This window comes from Chelonia mydas, chromosome 9 (assembly GCF_015237465.2).
Source record: "Chelonia mydas isolate rCheMyd1 chromosome 9, rCheMyd1.pri.v2, whole genome shotgun sequence".
NCBI classification, from domain to species: Eukaryota; Metazoa; Chordata; order Testudines; family Cheloniidae; genus Chelonia; species Chelonia mydas.
The window spans coordinates 82,802,724-82,825,420 of record NC_057855.1 but is presented as its reverse complement, the minus strand read 5'-3'; the positions used below and the strand labels follow the sequence as shown (position 1 = coordinate 82,825,420).

Sequence of the window (22,697 nt, the reverse complement as noted above, 5' to 3'; positions counted from 1 at the left end):
GCTGCAGCTGGTAACCCGGGGGGTGCACAGGGGAACCGCTCCCTGCCCCAGCTCACCTCCGCCTCCCTGGGCCTGAGCGCGAAGCCGCTGCCTGCTTCTCAGCCCTCCTGGGCTTCCCGCGTGAACAGCTGATTAGTGGGAAGACGGGGGAGTGGGGCAGAGAAGCAGAGCGGGGCAGCGCATTCAGGGGAGGAGGCGGAGTGGCGGTAAGGTGAGCTGGAGTCGGGCGCAGGGCAGGGAGCTGCTGGTGGGTGCTCTGGGGCCTAAGGCGCCACTTTTGATGTGATCAGTGGGGGGAGCGGCCGCTCTCCCCCTCCCCCAGCTACGCTCCCCTGCCCCTAGGAGCCAGAGGGACCGCCGGATGCTTCCTGGGAGCTGCCCCAGGTAAGCACCGCCAGGACTCCCCACCTCACCCCCCGGCAGGTCCCTCTGGCTCTTAGGGGCGGGGTGGGCACCCACTACAGTGGCCCACGAGACCCTCCTGCCCCGTTCCGGGGATCAGGGGATGGGGGTGGATGGGGCAGGAGTCCAGGGGGGGGCATCAAGGAACACAGAGGGTTGTATGGGGCAGGAGTCCCCAGGGGGCGGGGGTGGGCCACGACCCCCTCGTGGGGTGAGGACGGAACCGGTTGTTAAGATTTTGGCGGCTCATCACCGAGTAGAAGGGTGTGTACTGGACTGCAGGGACTACTGGCTTGAGCATAGGGCAGGGAAGCAGGAGCCCATATTCCTGTTCTGCCACTTACGTACTATGAGACCTTGTGCAAGTCACATGGTCCATCTGGGCCTCCGCTGTACAATAGCAATAACAAGCTTTACCAATTTGTGCCAAGCGCTTTGAGAGCCTCTAATGAAAGGCTCCATAAAAATGGAAATTGTCATTGTGGACACTTATCCCTTCCAGCCCAAGCAGCCCTTTGCCAGAATGGGATGGGCACAAGTCAGAGGGGCCTGGAGTCCATTTTCCCCGGAGCTCTGCTTTCTTCCGGAGCGTCATTTGCCACATTCCCTAGTGCAGGGTGCAGCTACAGCTTATGCACACTTGGGGTTCTGCTGTATTCAACACAAATCAAACCACATTTCAATTATAAGCTAGTCACTAAAAAGGGTCTCTTGTTGCCCCTGAAATGGTCTGTGCTGCTGAGCACGTAGCCCTGGGAGCAGTTTAGCACAGTGCAAGGTTTCTTTTTGCAAATTCTTTTTTAAATTGCTTTTTCTTTCCCTGGATGCAGAACTGGCACTAGATGGAGGTACATGTTGTATCCTTTCTAGTGGATATTTGCTAGCTAGGCTGCTAAGGCAATTGTCTTCCCTAGAAGACAGAGAGCCCTCTGGGATGGTGGCATCAGTGCTTGGGGCAGATGTTCCTGTAATGGACAAAGTCAAGTGCGGAAAACATTTCCTTTCCAAAGTCCAGTTTACCATAAGGCAAGACGAAGGTTGCCTTTGCTGGCTCTAGGTAGAAGGACACTAAGAACATAGGACCAATAAAGATAAAAATGTTTATTTTACATCATGTGACTGTATTTTCCAAGACTTAGAAGTGCCATTTCTGCAAAATGTTCTTTGAGCATGAAAAACAGCAGTGCAAGAGTTGAACATTTCTTCCAGCAAGGGTAATCCCATCTGAGGACTCAACACAATGGTGATATGTACAATTGATCTCATTTAAACGCCCACCTTTTCAGAAGTGGCCTCTAATTTGGGGTTCTGGGCATCCACAGCTCCCATTGGAGTTGCTCAGCACCTCTGAAAAATTAGGCCCATACTGGTGTAGGACCTGCTTCAAAGCCCACTGAAGTCAGTGGGTCTCTTTCCATTGACTTCAGTGGGATTGGGTTCAGGCCTTTATAAAGGAAGCTGCCTCTGAAATTCTAGCTTTGATTTGGTCAGGTGCAAGTCACTGGCCAGAATGTCAGTATTGGAGGGAAAAAGAAAAGGAGTACTTGTGGCACCTTAGAGACTAACCAATTTATTTGAGCATAAGCTTTCGTGAGCTACAGCTCACTTCATCGGATGCATAAAGTGGAAAATACAGTGAGGAGATTTATATACACACAGACCATGAAAAAATACACATTGTAAGGAGAGTGATCACTTTAGATGAGCTATTACCAGCAGGAGAGTGGGGTGAGAGAAAAGCTTTTGAAGTGATAATCAAGGTGGGCCATTTCCAGGAGTTAACAAGAACATCTGAGGAACAGTGGGAGGGAGGAGGGGGGAGGAATAAACAAGGGGAAATAGTTTTACTTAGTATAATGACTCAACCACTCCCAGTCTCTATTCAAGCCTAAGTTAATTGTATCCAATTTGCAAATTAATTCCAATTCAACAATTCCAATTGTTGGAGTCTGTTTTTGAAGTTTTTTTGTTGAAGAATTGCCACTTTTAGGTCTGTAATCGAGTGACCAGAGAGATTGAAGTGTTCTCCAGCTGGTTTTTGAATGTTGTAATTCTTGACATCTGACTTGTGTCCATTTATTCTTTTACGTAGAGACTGTCCAGTTTGCCCAATGTACATGGCAGAGGGGCATTGCTGGCACATGATGGCATATATCACATTGGTAGATGTGCAGGTGAACGAGCCTCTGATAGTGTGGCTGATGTGATTAGGCCCTATAATGGTGTCCCCTGAATAGATGTGGGCACAGTTGGCAACGGGCTTTGCACATCTACCAATGTGATATATGCCATCATGTGCCAGCAATGCACTTTACGCATCCGATGAAGTGAGCTGTAGCTCACGAAAGCTTATGCTCAAATAAATTGGTTAGTCTCTAAGGTGCCACAAGTACTCCTTTTCTTTTTGCGAATACAGACTAACATGGCTGCTACTCTGAAACATGTCAGTATTGGAGGGAACAGCTCTGTTGGAAAGGCTTCGTACCACCATTTTCCCCTAGAGTTAGGAGGAAAGTAAGAGCAAATGTGTTAGAAGAACGCAGCTGTAATAATCCTGAGACTACCAGGTGGGAAGCACTAGTATTTATAAACAGAAGAACAATAGGGTGATGAGCAAATTTAAACCAGACAAAAGGAATACATCTTAACATAATATGTAGTTAGCTTGGGAAACTTGCTACCACAGCATATTACTGAGCAACCAGCTTTAGTTTCAAACACTTTCCCATAAATAAGAACAGCAAGTGATGCTGCACCAGGAAGGTAAAGTCACAAGGACATTCAGTTCTCATGCTTCATGGAATAAGCCGTTCTCCATCTGTGGTCCGAGAGAAACCTCCAGTGCCTTAGGAGGAAATCACAGGGGAAATCGGGTGAGGAGGAAGGAACTGTGAAGCTACACACAATACTTTCTAGCACAGTAAACTATACTAGAGAGCACAATAATGTCATGCTAGGTTCAATTTTGTCTTAGAAAATGCAGGGGGCTGTATTCGGCCAGGCCTTCAGCTGATGTCAATCGATGCGTCTACACTGAAGCCAATGGTGCTATGCTGGCTGAGGATCTGGCCCATTTTCTACAAGGGGCTGGGAGCTTGAGATCACAGTATTTAAGAAGGAGTGAAGACTACCTGGCATATTTGTCAATGCTTTGAATGGGATTTAGCCACAAGACACATACATGGGTATCGAACGGCTATTGCCCAGTAGGAGAGACAGGACAGTGTTAGTAGTGAGGCTATATTCACAGCAAGAAAGCGTGCGCACTGAGATGCAACTAAACGGGAAAGACAGGGTTTAAGCTGCAGCACCTGGAAGCTGGTAGCACTGAATGCTGTAACAGATCCAGTACATTGAATCCTGGGAGGGCACAGTTATCTTCTACAAGTCAAACTGGAAAAAATGAGACTTTCATCTCACACTGGCTGTACTCCACTGACTTGGTGAGACTACTCTGATAGGACAGCATGGTTGATCCTCTGCTCTCTTACCTAATTATAGTATACAGGATGGCCTGATTCTCCTGTTGCTTACACTAGTGTAGATCGAGAGTAAACTCCACTGAAGCCAGTAGAGTTACAATGGTATAAGATAGCGGGTGAGAAGAATCAGGCCCAACATAGTCAAGCAGTTCCTAATGCAGAGTCAGGATAGTGTGTAGTGTCTGCACATTGGCTCCCTGGCACTGATGCTCACCAGGGCCTAAGCTATATGGGAAAGCTTAACTTTAGATGTGCAATCAAAACAAAGTTAAAAACATCAATTTACAGACAACAGAAATATCCAGGCATGCAGTTCTGAGCTGACGCATGCTATCATCGTGCAACACAGCTTAGGCACAACATTTATGGCCTATGCTGGATGCAAGTATTTGACACACAAAACCAAAGAGATAGTTCCCAACTTGCTCAGTATCATTTGTGTGTTTCCATTCCTACCTCAGGATACCAGCAAAATCATTGTCACACAGCAGAGGTGGGTCTGAAACTCATGAACAAATGTTCAGAATATTTTGCCAAAAAAAAGTCATGTAATTCTGTTCTGGACCATTTTGCAAGCTCTTAAATTCCACAAGAATGCCTGGGTTAGCCTCCAGCTGAGTGCAAAACTCAAATTTTCCAAAAATGCAACCTCAGTCTGAATGAAGGGTTGAAAGAGGAAACTTAGAGCTTTATGCTCAAGCTCAGAATTTGCAACAGCAATAAAAGAAGTCAAAGGTTGAGGGTGGGGATTTCATTGTGAAATTATTCTACACCTGGAATTGCTACAGTTTGACAATACGAATGGATTCTGCTCTGGGGAACCCCACCGTTGTGCTGTAGGCGCAGGTTGAAAGGAAGCATGTGCCTTGGCCTGCTCTGTGGGAACACTTAGTCAGTGCCTGCCCTGCATTATATTTGGTTGACACAAGTATTTATTAGCGCTCAGTGTATTCAAAACTCAGGAACGCAATCAAGTAACCAACCCCCAATGGCTTTGCCTTTCATTCATATCCCTCGCAGCAGCTGGGAGGATTGTATCCTCCTCAATTCAATTTGTCATTATGCACATCCTCATTTGGGGTGGGGAGGGGGACGTGAATTGCATGTTTAATAACAATGATATTCCTCTCTTAAAGCATCTCATTTATTAGAGCACTTCTGCTGTGCAAATGGGATCTTATTACTAAGAGTTTGTACTAGATCCAAGCCACTGCTGAATTTCCACGTGTCTTCCTGTGGTCAGAAACCTGACCTTGTGAGCTCAGCTGGCTCAGGAAAAAGGAATATGGGGTCTAATCCAGCAGCCTTATGCAGGCAAAACTCCCACTGGCTACAATGCCTGAGTAAGGACTGCAGGATTTGGGTCTATCATTTTAACACTGGGATTCTTCTTCCACCAGGTTTCCACTTCTGTGCATTTTGAATGACTGCTCCGACGGTTCTACCAATGACGTTTCAGTTGAGGCATAGTAATGTCTGATTAGCAGTAGTAATAGTGCTGTTAATACAAATTATTGTAGGATTAAATGAAAAGTAACTCATTTCAACCAACCGCAGCCCAGACAAATCCCTCACCAGTGACAGGTTGCTGGTAAACATTTCAAAGGCTGGGCAGGGATTTAGCCATGGGGCCAGCTCCTGCACTCCATCCCCTCACCTGTGCACCACGGACATTAGTGCCTTTCCAGCCTGTCGCCCTGAAATAGACAACAACAAAAACAGCGCGCTAGAAACCTCCAGGAATAGTGGGCTGCGCTGTAGGATTGTGCGCCTCAACCTACTGCAATGTCACCCCCAGCTGGAGCGGATGGGGAGGTGGCGGTTTGGTAGCGAGTGTTGTCACTGAATTTTAGATCGGCCTGTCTCCTGCCATAGTTGCTGCATTATATATTTTTTTCCTTTAAAAAAAAAAACCACCTCCCCCCTGCCCCGCACACCCCCCGCCCCCACATGGTCAGATTGCGCAAGAGAGGGCTTTCTGGAAACCTTTGCTCCCGAGTCGTTCACACTGAAAGCACAGACAAGAGTTCTTGCTGCGAGGCGACAGCTTTGTCTGGGTCTGCGGGGCTCTGGTATTCATAGCTCCATGAGGTCGTCACTGGAAACAACCTTGACGGTGATGTGACCTGGCATTTCATCTGCTTCTCGGCTGCCTTTTCCCCGGAGCTGGAGAGTCTGCGGTTCTCTGGGGTCACCAGGGAGTGCAGCCAGCAGCACTTGTCCAAGGAACTGGTCACACAAGACGTTGCTATTCCAGACCTAGACATACATTTACAAGGGAACAGAAATAACCGCAGCCCAGCCAGTGCTTCTTGTCACACTCCACTGAAAAGGGTCATTCATGGTGGATAAGGGGCACTCACATTAACCCCCTGGAGCAGGAGTGGGGAACGGGGGGGGGGGGGTCTAAAGTTGGCTAATTATCTAGAGCCTGAGGGCTGTTCTTGACTTGCATATTCATTTACATACACTAGTAAAATAAAGAGATGAAAACACAACTCCCAGCATTTTGCTTGGCCTCATATGTAACCTAGAAGAGGAATAGAAACTGCGTGTTTGGGTTCATCACCGATAAAGACCTGCAGCTAATCAGCTTGTCGACTTTTCTCTACAACCCATTCCTGGCCCCAGGCTGCTTGCATTTTACTCAGCTACCTATGGCCCCAAGGGCTGTTCCTGCCATGGAGTCTTGGCCATGCCTCCTTGGCCTAGGCATACCTCCTCCGCCAGAGGCTCGGGGGGGAGGGGGCAGGGGCTTGGGCATCTCTATGACAGCTCTACCACCACCATATGGGGGAATCCTCCATTGCCAATGTAAGTGCTTTTAAGGCTGATTTGTGTTGCCACAGTGGCACATGGCAGTCTTCACTGGGCCATGCATCTGGCTCGGCCTGTGAAGCACTGTGATTCTGAAGCAGTCAGCCGTGTTTTTTTCTATTTTTGCCTCAATCAACCTGGAAAAGTGGGAGTTTGTGTTGAGTGTTATGGAGGTGGTGGGGGTTGTGTTAGCCTGATCTCCAGAAGGCTTATACTTCTGTTAGTGACTTGTCCCCAGGATCAGTCCTGCCCATACTGATTGGGAAACAGGAGACCCTTTCCATCAGCTGTGTTATTAGGTTATATTCATACCCTGACTATATTCTGAGGGCTGTGAGATACCTGCTTTCTCAGCCTCCTTTTTCTCCTAGTGAACTGAGCAGATCCCTTTCAGCTCAGAGAAGAATTGTGCCAGAGGAATTCTAGATATAGTGTAGTGAACAGTCAGACATGTTCACTGTTTGTAAACTGCTCTCACAGCACTGCAAGGCTAGCTTCCCTCTCTGCCATTCCTTTCTAATAGCAGTGGATTGAGTTATGGATTATTCTTAAAATCCTATAGAAGCACTGATCCAACCCAGGAGGAGAAAAAGACTTCGTTTTCTTACATTCTTATGGTACTAGGCAACTATCAAGTGTAACAGATTTCACTGAGGGCACACTCCCATAACTGCACTGGCATAGCCTTCTCTAAGCACTGATATGCCTCTTACTTAGAGGTTGACATGTGGTTTAGCTGATACAGACCACATGTCTGAGAGTCAAGAGACTGTTCTTGGCTGTGCCATTAATTCAGTGAGTGACTGGGCAAATCCCTTCATTTTTCTATGCCGCAGTTCCCTCAGCTATAAAGTAGGGATGAAGGCGTTTAACCACCTTTGAGTGCTATGTAACGCCAAGGTATTATTAATGGTTACTATTTTGGGTGGTGGATATAAGAGAATCAATATAAATTGAATTACTTCAGCCATGGGGCTGTTAAGGAGAAGCAGTAATTCTCATATTCTTCTGCCTCAGCAGCCCCAGTTCTGGGTACTGATCTTGTGAAGGAGCAGTTAACATATGTCAGACCTTTAGCCCATCAATGTCACATTTGTTTAACCCCCACTGCTGCTTTGCATTGCTGTATAAGCTGCACACGGATGCTGTGGATAGACCTGTCCGTTTCCCCTGCTGTAGCATTACTCTGGTTGCCTGTGGGAGCATGTACTTTGCTGCAAGGCTCTGGGATTCCCTTCCTTACCTGGACAATAATGGGACGCTCGATCTTCTTTCTGTAGAAAAGAGCTTGTGTGTCAAAAATGGCACTGACGGTGTCTTGCTGGACAGCAGAGCAAACTTTTTGATTCTCACACTTGATAATCAGGTAGGGATCTGCTCCTGAAACACAGTCAGCAGAGTCTTTATTAGTCCCACTGGACTAGCTGAGAAACTGATTCCGAGTCAGAAACACCAGGGAGAGTCAGAGGAACAAGTGCCAGCTACTTATGGAGGCACCATTGATAGGGACGAGAACAGGTGGCTGGCTTGGAGTCAGGAGAAGACAAGAGAGCACAGGTTTGCAAATTCCTGCCCCTGCCCCTGGCTCACCGTAGGATAGTGAGAGAGTCATTTAGCTTCCCTGTGCTCTGCCGCAAAGGCTGGATCCCTCTAGCTTTTTAGCTCTTGGACACGGTCTCCTTTAAGAAAACAGTTAGGAATGTCTGGAAGAGGCAACTGCTGAGAAATTGTGCATCACTTAATTCATCTCTGTAACTGGCACCCAGGAATGTTGTGTAACAGAGTAAGAGGCAGTACTTTTCTTAACTGGACGAGCACCCGGCTCGATCTCAGTCTGGCCAGTGGTAACAGCTAATTCACGGTGGGCACAGGTCACAAGCTAGCAGCATAGTCATGTCCATACGTCCGTTATGTCATAATTTGCATAGCCATTACCAGGCCAGTAGCAGGACAACCCTACAGTGAGTGACAGCAGTTAGCACCTGGACGGAAGGAGGGGCATGAAGATGAAAAGTACTGGGAGGAAAAGTCACCTAAAGCTTCCCAAAGCATAACAAAGGTGTGATCAAGAGTGCTGAGGGGAAGGTCAGAGTTGCTTATTATGGTATATAAACCATCCTTAATAGTCAGGGGCATGCAAAGGGGTCGTAAGAGCATTGGCAGTCTGAGTTCCCAGCTTGACCTTTACCTCGTGTCCAAATACGAGCCCAGCCTTTCCGTTCAGCTGCTCTTATTAAAAAAAAGAGTGGCGGCGATTTTTGACCCTAGCTCGAACACTATGGGCATAACATTATACCCATATAGCCACCATCACCACCCTCCTCCTCCACCACTGCCCCTCCACCCCCAGGTCAATGCAGAAGACAAAGAGGGGAAGTGGTAGAGATTTGGGGTCCTTCTAAATTGAACGGTACATAAATACACAGCGAGGAGAAAAGACCGAATCTGGGGTTATTTTACACCTTCCAAAGTGACAGGCATAACTGGCTGATGAATTTTTTAGGCTCACAATCAACAACAGGCCTGTCTCAAAGGACAGCCTGTATTTCAATGGCAGGACTGATGCTTTGATGGACAAGCTGACAAAAAAGGATTCCAGAGACTTAAGCAATGAGTCTCGTCACAGCCATGTGCGGTGACGGACCGCTCTCTGCTCAGTATGGGCACCTGGGTCAGAGGAATTGGTGCAGATGTAGGAGGAGGGAAATTAATGCCACTGTTGCCATCCCTGTCCTGCCCTACTCTGTTAGGAGACAGGCACAGGTTGCATACAAAGAAAACCACTATCAAACATCCTTGTGCATTCCCTGCAGCTGGAAGCTGTTTGCCAGGGTCGTGCTTCTCTTCCACTAGCATTCTACCAGCCCATTTTAGGAAGAACCCTCCTGCCCCCTATCTCTGAATGTCCAGGAAAAGTCCCTCCCCCTTTGCTTTTTGCCAGAGATCAGATGATCATTTTTTATCCCACTTTGGTTAACACAGTAACTGCAAAATGAACACAACAGCCTAGTTATCATGAGAAATCCTAGGGAAGCTCAAAGTAAATCAAAGGTAAGCTGCATAAATTCACAGCTAATCTGAGGTCTGGGTAACAGCCTCGTGAGAGGGGGGTACAGCCTTGTAGTTAGAGATGCATTAAAACAAGAGAGTACAATTCTCACATTATTAAAGGTCATTTGTGTTTTCAAAATCCAGGCGGCTTAATCTCTTAACAATACCCTCTAGCTCTTATATAGTGCTGATAGTAGACCTCAAAGTGCTTTACAAAGGAGGTCATTCTCATTAACTCCACTGTAGCAATGGGGAAGTGAGGTGTAGGGGGGAAAGCAACTCAGAAAATGACACCACGCAGAGCAGTGGATAAAACCCAGGCCCCTGAGTCCCAGTCCAGAGCTCTAGCCACTAGACCATACTACCTTCTCCTTTCGTTTCCTCCCTCCTCCCCGCACCACGGTCTGTTTGACAATCTCCCTCTCTCTATCTACTCCTGGCTTATACACCAGATGGTTTTTAAAGCGTGAGGCCCCTCAGCACCTCTCAAGATATTAAGGCAAAAAATGTGTGTATAAAAGTAGCCATCAAACTCCATATGAAAGCACCTAAATAGATGGTCAAGAGGTGCTAATTCCCACCAAAGGCAATGAAAGCCAGCTCTCCAAAGGCCTCAAAATCATTTTCATGTAGGTCCCTATGCACAAAGTTAGATGCCCAACGTTAAACCTCCAAGTTGGAAAGAGCTGACCTACATCCTCTTTGGTATTAGGACCAGAGCTGGTCAAGTATTTTTCTACAGAACAGTTTCCCCGTCAGAAAACGCAGGTTTGTCAAACTGAAACATTTCACGGGAACGTGTCCATTTTTGACACCATTGTCTACAAGAAAGTGTCCAAACAAATCATTTAGATTCTCATTTTGTTTTAATAATTTCAAAACATTTGGTTTTGATAAGGTAAAAACATTTCATTTAGACATCATTGTTTCGATTCATTTTGTTTCTACTTTTATATTAATGCAAATATAATTTTTCAATATGCAACGGAACTTCATCACTAGATGATATCTCAATTGGAATAATGCCCATTTGCATGTGGACAGAGCTCTGCTCCAAAAGAAGTTGTTTGCAGTCTTTGGACAAAGAGCCAGATGTAAAGTGTAACTTCCTTGTAGCTACTAAATTTAAAGTAAAAAGAAAAGGAGGACTTGTGGCACCTTAGAGACTAACCAATTTATTTGAGCATAAGCTTTCGTGAGCTACAGCTCACTTCATCGGATGTAGCTCACGAAAGCTTATGCTTAAATAAATTGGTTAGTCTCTAAGGTGCCACAAGTACTCCTGTTCTTTTTGCTGATACAGACTAACACGGCTGCTACTCTGAAACCTAAATTTAAAGTGATTGTAGTTCCTTAATAACTGATATTACATATAATTTCTCTCAAGTATCTACTTGGTCACAAGGACAGACACCAACATCTCACACAAACAAACACGAGAACAGCTACGTACTTCTGAAGGAGCAAGAACCATAGATATTTTAGAGAAAGGAACAGACTTGCCCTTTTTCTTTACTCTGGCTATCCATAGAATAGGACTGTTGCCCTGACAACACATAGCACTTACAGATTACTGCTGCAGGTAGCAATTTATTGGTTTTTTTGGTCGACAATTATTTCTGTGTCACTGAGTGTGTTGATTTAGCCTTTGGGGCACATACTTACAGACTGTTACAAGTAACACGAGAGCCCACCCCTAGTCAAAGACATTTTGAAAACTGTTCTGAATAAAATGGGGTCTTTTCACAAAATGGTGTCAACTATTGTGGCCTTAGGCAAATAGCAAAGCAAAGTGCTAGAGCAGCTTGTTAATAGCAATCAGGCGAGCAACAGGCACAGAGAAGCGACAGAAAGGAGAGTACACAGGATTCTAATAGTTAACAGGCATATCTGTATTGCAGCAGAAAGCTGTTAGCCCAGATTAATCAATCAAAAGAAATAGAAAGGCTAACATTTTAATAAACTAATTAAACCTACTCAGGAGTTACAAAGAAAGAAAGAAAGAAAGAAAGAAAGAAAGAAAGAAAGAAAGAAAGAAAGAGCCAAAGCAAGATACATTCCTGGCTGGAACGCTGAACTTTCAGTTACTGTAAGGAAAATGGTACAATCTTTTGAAGAAACATGGCTCAAAAGAGATGTGATGCCTAAAGATCTGAGACAAGACAAAGATATTTTCTCAGTGGTTTTAAAGGGCCTGATTCGCCACTGCTCAGCTCTTTGTATGTTTAAACCTGTGCATAATGGCTACTAAATCAGAAAGGCGGCATTTCATACCCACGTTGTTCAGGAATCAGTCACTACGCAGGTGCCAGGTGGTAAAGAACCAGGCCCGCCAGTCTGGCAGTTCAGTTCCCAAGGTCACACCAGGACAGTAGCTCTATCACAGGGATCGGCAACCTTTGTGATTGTGATAGAACAGGGATCGGCAACCTTTGGCATGCGGCCCATCAGTGAAATCCGCTGGTGGGCTGGGACGGTTTGTTTACCTGCAACATCCGCAGGTTCGGCTGATCGCAGCTCCCATTGGCCGCAGTTTTCCGTTCCAGGCCAATGGAGGCTGCGGGAAGCGGCGGCCAGCACATCCCTCAGCCCACGCTGCTTCCCGCAGCCCCCATTGGCCTGGAGCGGCAAACCACGGCCAGTGGGAGCTGAGATCTGCCGAACCTGCAGACGCAGCAGGTAAACAAACTGTCCCAGCCCGCCAGCGGATTTCCCTGATGGGCCGCATGCCAAAGGTTGCCGATCCCTGTTCTACCACAATCCCATGGCTGTGGGAAATGGACGGGACATGGCAATTTAAGAAAAGGATAACACAGAGACGAAAAAAAAAAAGCCAAAATCATGAGTGAGAGATAAAAGCTAATAAGAATGTAGTCCCAAGAAAAGTAGTGATCTAGATGACAGCTTTTAAGCCAAAATGAGATCTGATCAGAGTTAGCCTCACGGTGAAGGCAGCCCATTGCTTTATGGATAATGGACTTTAGACAAGAACATTCACAATAAGGTGCTACTGTACAAGGCAAAGGCTTTCAAGATTATATAGAAAAAGTGTTCTTTAGTCCAGGTCTTGAGGTCTTTAGTCAGTCTGTACTCAGTCCTTATTCAGCAAAACCTCCATTGACTGAATAAAAACTGACCAAAGACATCGAGACATGGCACTTTGTTATTAACCAATGAAATGTCCTGAAGATTACAGTAACTTGGTTTGTAAGCGGTTTGCAGCAGGGACCATTGTTTTGTTCTGTGTTTGTACAGCACCTAGCACGGTGGGGCCCTGATCTATAACTGGGAGGGCTAGGCACTACCGCAAAACAAATAGAGGAGTGTGCTTATAGTGGTGTTAGAAATTGGGCAGGAACAAGTTTTTGAGCTGGCTCTGAGTACGGCACTCAAAAATGTTTTCTCTCCCCCCTCACAGGATGTTTACAAGGTATTTCTTGCACCCTCACTTTTCCTGCATATCAAATAGCCATTAGTGACAAGTATTAAAATACCATTTTGGAAAGAGTGGGAGCAGTTAAAACAAAGTGAAAGAATTAAACATGGGAATCGAAGATGAAGCTTCAGGGGCAACATTTTAGAAAACTTGGAGGGCTATTTGAGATTAGCTGTGATGAAAAGACCATGACAGACAGTAGCTGGGATGATTTTAAAATAGACTTGGAATGAAGAAAGAAAAGCCAAAGCAAACATCCCTTCTTCATCCCCTTGCAAGTCTGCCGCCATAATTGGCTTAATGGTAATTGGTTAAATCTCAGAATGAATTCACTCATAACTGGATACTTCCAAGAGAAGCAGAAAATATGCTAATGTTTCTCTGACATCTGAGTGACCAGATCCATCGCTTAACCTTGTCAACAGCAAACAATCAATTAATTGGCCAGGACAGATCATCTATAGCAGCAGCAAGCAGAGTATTTTAAAAACAAACAAACCAAACAACGTTCCGGTGGCAGGAAGCAACATTGTCACAATAACCAGAACAAGAGCCATGATGTGGTGTGTGTGTGCCATGGACAGAGGTCTCTTTGGCTCCAATTTTTCAGTAATTTGGCCAGAAATACCTCCACAGCATGGCTCTCTCAGATATTACAGATAGGCTTTAAGTGGTGAATTGTGTATCCAAATCTAAACTTCCACCAGGTTCAAGGCTGTTCAGATCAGACATTCCAGTTCAGGCCCTTCTGTATAGGATACTACTGTGTGGTAACCAGTCCCTTACTTGACTGCTTATCCCAGACCACAATTTATGGGTACCCGATGTGATAACATTACAGCACAGACCAAGTTAGCAATTCAGTGAGCTGTAAAGAACTACAGGATCTCGTCTGTGTTCAAAAGGATAAAAAAAAATCCCAGTTATATTAATTACCACCAAGTCCTGTCTCTTCTCTACCACAAGGGATGGGAGAGATGCCTTATACAGAACTGATTCTGGCAGTTGGCGTTTTTAGTCCCACCACAGACAGCGGAGCTGATGGATGATGGAAGCTAAGGAAGGGGGAAGTTAGGTTTAGAAGTAGGAACTCTGCAAAGCAGAGTGGAAGGAGAGAATGGGGTGCTCTCATCTGGAGTCAGAAAACATTCACATTTACGTACGCAAAATGTGATGGGGTAAAAACAATCAAGAGGCTCATCTTGTAAGGCAAGGTCTCAATGAGCTTGCCACCAGGAAGGTAATCTCTATGTAGGACTGAACTAACCTTAGACAATGTGTCTAGTGCTTTGGGCACAACAGGCTTTCTCTGAGCACCTCTTCATGTTCTACTTATTTTCCTTCTAAGCAAACATACTGAATGTACCTAACACAAGTGAAAACCCTCACTCATCAGTCCTGACTGGGTTTGCTGCCAGACTCCTTCCATACCCCGTTGTTCTGATTAGACAGGAGGCTGGAGTGGGTCATTGCTTTTAAGTGTGTTTTGACCTAGGAGCACTCAGGGGCCACTGGGTAAGGCGGGTATTTTGATACTTGCCCATGGGACTTGGAATCCCACATGGCACTCCCCCCACAGGAAAGCTGTCACTGAGACCCACACAGTCCTTTTCCAGTGCTTTGAGATGAGTGGGAGCTGGTCCCCAGATGGGGACAGAGGGAAAGAAAAGGGTTTGCTTCTATATGGCAGTTTTAAGGAAGTATACTCAAAGCATATTTTCTAATGTCTCTGTGAACACTAACTTTAATGCTGTAGTGATTTTGGTTTATGACCAAGCTACAGACGGGATTTTTAACGGAGTACTATTAACCCATTTGAAAAGACACAATAAAAGTCTGTACAGTATTTAACCCCTGACCATAAAATCCAGTGTAATATCAAACAAGTGTCTTAGCACAGCTCCTCAAAGCACATCAGCAATACTAGGCTGGGGGTGTCAGCTGTGGACTGTGTCATAGCTAGAGCTGGATGTAAGGATGGCAGAATCTGGCTCTAAAGGTATTTTAAACCACCTTGTAAGCAGGAGAGATTAATTTCTATTAATCACTGGTTGCAAGTTCCCATTGTAAATTATAGACAGTATCACAGCTTGACAAATCCCATTTCACTTCCTGAGCTGAAGCCAGCTTTTTGGCAGCAGTGGAAGTTTGTTTTAGTGATCTTGGCAACACTACAAGAGTGCTAGGGATTGTGAAGTGATAGAACCCAGTTCTCTCTCCTGACTGTTTTCCCACAGGGAATGTGATAGGAAAATGCTTAAGGAATTTTAAAGGGGTAAGGAAAAAAAAGTCTAAAAGCTTAAGTGTCATTTTTGAGGGGAAGAGCAAGAATGCCCTGCCTCTCTTGAAACCCCTCCTCTGCTGGTCTTTCTCCCTTTGGTGTCATCCATCCAGCTAGTCTCTCCAAGAATGTCAGCCATATTACTTGCACATCTGAAGTCTAATCACATAAAAGAGGATTGCAGCCCTGAAAGAAAACTGCCAAGAAAAATGAACTGAAGCAATTTCCTCCATCCCCTGAAAAGACAATTGCAGTTAGCAAAAATGACCTGTACAGCGAAGACTGCAGTCAGCCACTCAGAGGAACACAGATATTGGCTGCTATTAGGGAATTGGAGCAGAATTCTATCCAACAGTTTGGAGATTCTTAGCAACTGTTTCTTAAGAAGTTCATGCACAGGTCTCACTATAATTACTTCTCTATTATAAGGAGTTACAGCAACTCAGCTCCAGATTCCAAGCCAACCGAATCTGAAGCTCTCTCTGTACCAAATACATCAGGAAAGCCATTGTTTCGGCAGTCTTACTTGTTTCTTGTTCCAGGTTCACCCAGACTGTCTTTGTTCCCTCTCTTGCTTTCTCTTAACCTACTACTCTCTGCCAGTTGTCTCCGCCCACGTCTATCCTTTTGGTCATTGGAAGGCATAATAATTTAACTGTGGCAGACAGAGAGAGGATGTAAAAGACAGGGAGCAAAGGACAGTGATGAGGAAAGTCTTAATTAGCTGTCAGAGATAGGCACCAGAGAGAGGTTCTGGCCTCTCTGTTTCAAGACAGCTTTTCTTTTTGATAAACACTGACACATAGCCTGTGCTGTACAAGGCACAAGTGACTTAACCTCTCTGCTCAATTTACCAAGCCCCAAACAGTTGTAATAGAACAGTAATTACCTCACAGTGATTAAGTTGTAATTGGCAAGACAGATACTGGAATACTGTATAGAGTTCTGGTGTGTGCATGGATATTAAAAAATTGGAGACGGTGCAGAAAAGAACTACAAAAAATGATTTGAGGGCTGGAGAAAGTGCCTTACAATGAGAAACTCAATCTGTTCTTTTGCGTAGAGATTGTCTGGTTTGGCCAATGTACATGGCAGAGGAGCATTGTTGGACACAAATCAGACCTCAAGCATTATAACATTAAAAAACCAGTCAGAGAACACTTCAGCCTCCCTGGTCACTCAATTTCAGACCTAAAAGTCGCAATTCTCCAACCAAAAATCTTCAAAAACAGACTCCAACGAGAAACTGCAGAACTGGAATTAATTTGCAAACTGGACACCATTAAATTAGGCTTGAATAAAGACTGGGAGTGGATGGGTCATTACACAAAGAAAAACTATTTCCCTATGCTAATTTTTCCCCCTACTGTTACTCACACCTTCTTGTCAACTGTTTGAAATGGGCCATCCTGATTATCACTACAGTTTTTTTCCCTCCTACTGATAATAGCCCACCTTAATTAATTGGTCTCGTTACAGTTGGTATGGCAACACCCATTTTTTCATGTTCTCTATGTATATATCTCTTCCTACTGTATTTTCTACTCCATGCATCTGATGAAGTGGGTTTTAGCCCACGAAAGCTTAGGCCCAAATAAATTTGTTAGTCTCTAAGGTGCCACAAGGACTCCTCATTTTTGGGGTTTTTTTGCTGATACAGACTCACACGGCTACCACTGTCAATCTGTTTGGTTTATCAAAAAGAGATTGAGAGTGATTGACTTGACGGCAGTGTGTAAGTACCTCCCTGGGGAGAAAATACTGGGTACTAAAGGGCTCTAATCTAGTAGGGAAAGGGCATAACAAGAACCAATGGTTGGAAGCTGAAGCCAGACAAATTCTGACTGGAAACAAGTGAGGGTGAGTAATCACTGGAACAAGCGACCAAGGAAATGGTGGATTCTCCCTCTCTTCAAATCAAGACTGGATGCTCTTCTGGAAGATGTGCTTTAGCCAAATACAAATTATGCTTTAGTCAAACACAAGTTATTGAACTCACTGCAGGGGTAAATGGGTGAAATGTAATGGCCTGTGAACAGGAGGTCAAACTAAATGATCTAATGGTCCTTCCTGGCCTTCAACTCTATAAATCTATGAAGTGCAAAGTACTTTGAAGTCCTTGGATGAAATGTGGTTAGATGTATATAGCAGAATGGATCTCATTACAGGGAGTTCCATCCAGCTGACTCACTGGCAATTTTCAATTTTGACAATAAGTAACCCCCAAAGATGAAATGATCGCTGTGAATTTCTGAAACATTTCCACTACATGCTCATCAAAAGTGACAGCCCATTATTCACCATCTGGGCCAGCATATTTAACTCATAGCTCTTGTCGCTTTTTGATGCCTCCTTAACCCCAGCTCTCCTTTCGAAAGCCTGCTCTGATATCACAATGTTCTATAAACAATACCCCTGCCTCTCCAGACACAAACAGCTCAGGCTTAAAAGTCACAAATTATTCTCATGAAGTGAACTATTTGCATCTCAAATGACCATGGCCTCAGAGGAAATAACAAGCAATTCCCACTCCTCCAGAGTCTTCCATTGCACTTACCACCCGATCGATCTTGCCTCTGTAGACCTTCGGCGGAGTGAATTTTAATTTCCGTGACTATGCGAGGGTAACCACACAGAATGCTCCAGCATGTCCGTTTAGGCTTATCTAGCTTCAGCTCCCTGAAAGATCAAGATTAAACAATTCAAGCAGATTATAAATCTTTAGCGATGAAGGTCAAGCAACAAAATGGTGAACTTCAGTGGAATTTTGACCTTTCTGGAACATCATACTTGTAGTTCTTCACCGGTTTATTACCAATGGTTTCTGTTACAGGAATGTCCTATATTTAAGTAAATAAAAATGGCATAATCTCTCATATGACAACTACACGGGGGGTTGGGGGGACTAAAAGTCACCAATATTAATATCAATGCAAAAACATAATGGGCCTAATCTTCTTTTGCACCAGTTTTACCCTGCATATGTCCATTGATTTCAACTGAGTTACTCCAGATTTTGTCAGTGAACCGCTCATGGGTGGTCTGGTGTAGTGGTTGGAGCAAGAATCTAGCCTACCAGTTAGAGCTGAACCTAGATGGGGCAGGTTGAGGAACAAAGCCAAGGGTCACAGCCTAAGCCAAAGGGTTAATCAGAGTTGCAGTCAGAACATCCAGTGGAAGATCAGAGCTGAGAGTCAGAAACCAAAGCCTAAATCGAAGGGTTAACAGGAGTTGCAGGCAGTACCAAGGGTCTGAGCTGGGAGTCAGAAAGAAGCTGGAGAAGGAGCAGTTAAAGGCTGGGGATGGAGCAAGACTAGAGAGGAGCCAAGGCAAGGCCTAGGACCAAGCACAGCTGCAGGCTAGGGATGCATTGAGTAGCCACTAGAATGCTGTTGCTACTGAGCTTAAGTAGAAGCCAGCTGACTCCTTCAACCAGTCAGCTGGCTCAGTCAATCAGACAGCTTCTATCAGGGCCAGCTGCACTCATTAGGTTGCCAGGAGACTGGTTCTGCTGCAGGCTAGTCCCCTGACAGTTTTACGCTCATGTGAAAGAGAGAAGAATAGGACCCAATAAACGAAAAGGTTCACTGTTTAGCTAACATTAGGGAAGGATGTGTTTGGGAGATTGCATGGCTGAAGAAAGTGGTGATGGGATCAGGGGCCTTTCCATCAGTAGACGCCCAGGTTAAAATCCACACCAACATAGCGATTTATAAGATGTTATTGTCATCTGTGCAGTGGCCTGTGATATGAGTTTGGTGATCAAAATAACCTCTCCCCCAACAGCACAAACAGGCGCTCATGTTGAAAATGTCACAGTAGAGAGGTCAAAGATTGAATGGGCTATGGCGAGACAATTATCCTATCATCCCTACAGGTGATTCCCCAGATCAGGCCATTGTGGGGGAAGTTTGCACTGCAGCTGCCCACCATGCAGTCCCAACTCTATGAGCTTTCTGAAACATACATATCTTAAGATTGGTTTCGAAGGCTGACTTGTGACAGGGACCTCAACTCAGTATCCTATTTTTCAGGTGCAAATATTTGATGTCATTGGCATGTCCAACTGCCTGGTTTGTGAGCTAGATTGTGAGACAAAAAGAAAAGGAGTACTTGTGGCACCTTAGAGACTAACCAATTTATTTGAGCATGAGCTTTCGTGAGCTACAGCTCACTTCATCGGATGCATACTGTGGAAACTGCAGAAGACATTATATACACAGAGACCATGAAACAATACCTCCTCCCACCCCAATCTCCTGCTGGTAATAGCTTATCTAAAGTGATCATCAAGTTGGGCCATTTCCAGCACAAATCCAGGTTTTCTCACCCTCCGCCCACCCACACACAAACTCACTCTCCTGCTGGTAATAGCTATTACCAGCAGGAGAGTGAGTTTGTGTGTGTGGTTTTTGGAGGGGGGTGAGGGGGTGAGAGAACCTGAATTTGTGCAGGAAATGGCCCACCTTGATTATCATACACATTGTGAAGAGAGTGGTCACTTTGGATGGGCTATTACCAGCAGGAGAGTGAGTTTGTGTGTGGGTGGGCGGAGGGTGAGAAAACCTGGATTTGTGCTGGAAATGGCCCAACTTGATGATCACTTTAGATAAGCTATTACCAGCAGGAGAGTGGGGTGGGAGGAGGTATTGTTTCATGGTCTCTGTGTATATAATGTCTTCTGCAGTTTCCACAGTATGCATCCGATGAAGTGAGCTGTAGCTCACGAAAGCTCATGCTCAAATAAATTGGTTAGTCTCTAAGGTGCCACAAGTACTCCTTTTCTTTTTGCGAATACAGACTAACACGGCTGTTACTCTGAAACCTGTCATTGTGAGACAAGTAAATGTTATCAACTGCACTTGCAAATATTAGTGCCCACAAAATTTCACCTGCAGAATGGAAGGTGACTATAAAAGTCGGACCCATGTGCGAAAATTTCCCAAACTTGAGCCCCTACTGTGACAGACTGACAATGTCCAGGACAAACCTTTTGGACATAAGACAAACTTTACTGAATTAAGTTAAACATTATTGAATTAGGTTTAATACCTTTCAGGTCCATTGTATTAAAAATGCAAATGTTTATGTACTATTGTATGGAACTTCATAAGCAGGAAGACAGGATTCATGCAATCACTGGGAGATATGAGAAACCTCAAAAGACTTTTTGGAACAATGCATGTAAAGTGGATTTTCTAGGAAATACCTGGGGGCAAGGGGAATGCAAATGACCCACTTTGGAACCATCCTTTTGAAACTATGCCCTGGGGAGAGAAACCAATTGTCTGCTATTTACCTGCTCTGGGAAACTCCAGATCAATGATCCCCTGCACTGTATAAAGGGTGGACTAAACATGTTCACAGGCTCTGAGCAGAACCTGTGGTGAACCTGAATCCACAAGGAAAGCACTTGAGTGGGGGGTTTGAAGGACTGCCCCTGCCAGAGCCCACGTTAAGCTTGGGGTGATCTCTGGTAAGTTTATTAGAATGCATGTAGGTTCTTTTACTGTTTCCAATGTGTTTTTCTTGTAATGCTTTTACCTTAAGAATAAAATGGGCTTTCATGGGAAGAGCTGTGTAGTACCTTATAATGATGGGTAATTACTCTGTTATTAGTCTCTGAAGAGAAAGTAAGCAGGTCTTCTTAGGCAGCCTCTTGCTAGGATATCCCAGTATGGTCAGGGGACTGTACAGCCTGGAAAACCCTGATCAGAAGGGAACGAGAGGCATGTTCCACTCAAGAGAGGTGGTGGCTGGGAGAATCAGAAGCCTAGAGTGGGTGCCATTGCTGGACCAGAGAGGGGGAATACAGGTGCAATTACCCTCAACTGTGACACCTACTTTTAGGGGCCTAACTAAAAATGTTCCCATTTTCAGAGATTCTGACGGTCCACAGCTCCCAGTGAAGCTAATGTGGCTGAGAGTGTTTAGCACGTCTGAAAAAATCACATCACTTTTGTTTAGATGCCTACCTCTGGCTGTAGGGGTGTCTAGCTTCGAAACACTGAAAAACTAACCTTCATTTATAACAGCAAAGACTCATGTGGATGAACTTCAATGAGTCACACAGTCGCCTTCCATGACCCAATGGTATTTGGAGGATTAACCACGCTGGTGAAAGGGGAACGGGAGTCAGTGGGAGAAACCTTTTTACTGTTGTAAAGTAGCAAGTACCTGAGTTCTGATGGCACATCTGTAAAGAGCCTCAGGATAAATGCTGTGACGATGCCAGGATAGTGTGTTGTTGGGATAAGAACATAGCGACCCCGTGCAAGGAGCTTCCTCAGGAACACGGTGCGTGTATTGACGTAAATGGAGGTTGCCACTCTTTCTTGTACTTGCAGCTTGTGCATCCGATAGTCTCTGTTAAGCTCCACCTACAGTTACACAGCAGAACAAGATCTGGCATGTTTATTTCTCACTCACAGTCTTTCGTGCTGCATTGTTTGGTTCTGGTTTCCAGTGATGAGACATGAATGCCTACACAATGATGTGCAGTCATGTGAGCAGGAAAATCAAACGTTGTGTTCCCTAGCCAGCCCCAAGGTACATTTAGGCAGATCCTGGACATCATTATACAACAATCTGGTTTTAAATGGATTTAGTGCTAAAGAAGTTGGCTGACATCATCCTTCACTTACAAACACCACCAAACAAAATGGGCCACATTTTCTAAAGATTAATATTTTACCATACTAATAATAATACTTGAGACTTATTTAGAGCTTTTAATCCAAGGATCTCAAAGCTTTACGAAGGATCAATATCATTATCCCCACCACACAGATGGTGAAAATGAGGCACCGTGAGGTAAAATGACTTGCAAAACAAAATCAGTGGCAGGGGCAGAATTAGAGTTTCTGACTTCCAGTTCAGTGCTCTAACTGCTGCATCTTTCCCAAATGGAGAATGGGAAAGCCTTTCTACCTGCACCATGTGGACAATGCATTCGTACAAGTGCACATGAAGTGAAGCTGCTTTATTTTCAAAGGGCCCACTGCAGAGAGAGCTGCCAGTACATGCTGTGTCCACCGGCAGAGGCACAATAATAGAGTAGCAGAGGTCTGAAAATAGCAACCGAAGGCTTGTCCGGGCACTCATTCACACACAAATGTCTCTACTGCATGTTGAGGTTCTTCTGTGGCATCCCTCACTAGAGCATGTAAGTGCCTCTCAAAACGTACAATCCGTAACACACGAATATGTGCACGCACTTTGATGGAAT

The 22,697-nt window shown here is 44.9% G+C and overlaps 1 protein-coding gene across 3 annotated transcripts in view; it reads right to left on the bottom strand.

Moving 5' to 3' along the window:
* Positions 1-1,482: 1,482 nt before the first annotated feature.
* Positions 1,483-22,697, bottom strand: part of CAPN6 (calpain 6) — an 82,853-nt gene continuing 61,638 nt past the window's right edge. For 2 of the 3 annotated variants that reach the window (XM_007060235.4, XM_043522691.1), the window contains exons 10-13: positions 21,647-21,849; positions 18,027-18,148; positions 7,945-8,081; positions 1,483-6,143 (exon numbers count right to left, since the gene is read on the bottom strand). In XM_007060235.4, the coding sequence (XP_007060297.1) occupies positions 5,961-6,143; positions 7,945-8,081; positions 18,027-18,148; positions 21,647-21,849 (645 nt within the window). In that variant the 3' untranslated portion in view covers positions 1,483-5,960. The remainder of the gene's footprint in view (positions 6,144-7,944; positions 8,082-18,026; positions 18,149-21,646; positions 21,850-22,697) is intronic. The other variant, XR_006283868.1, reaches the window with a different exon arrangement.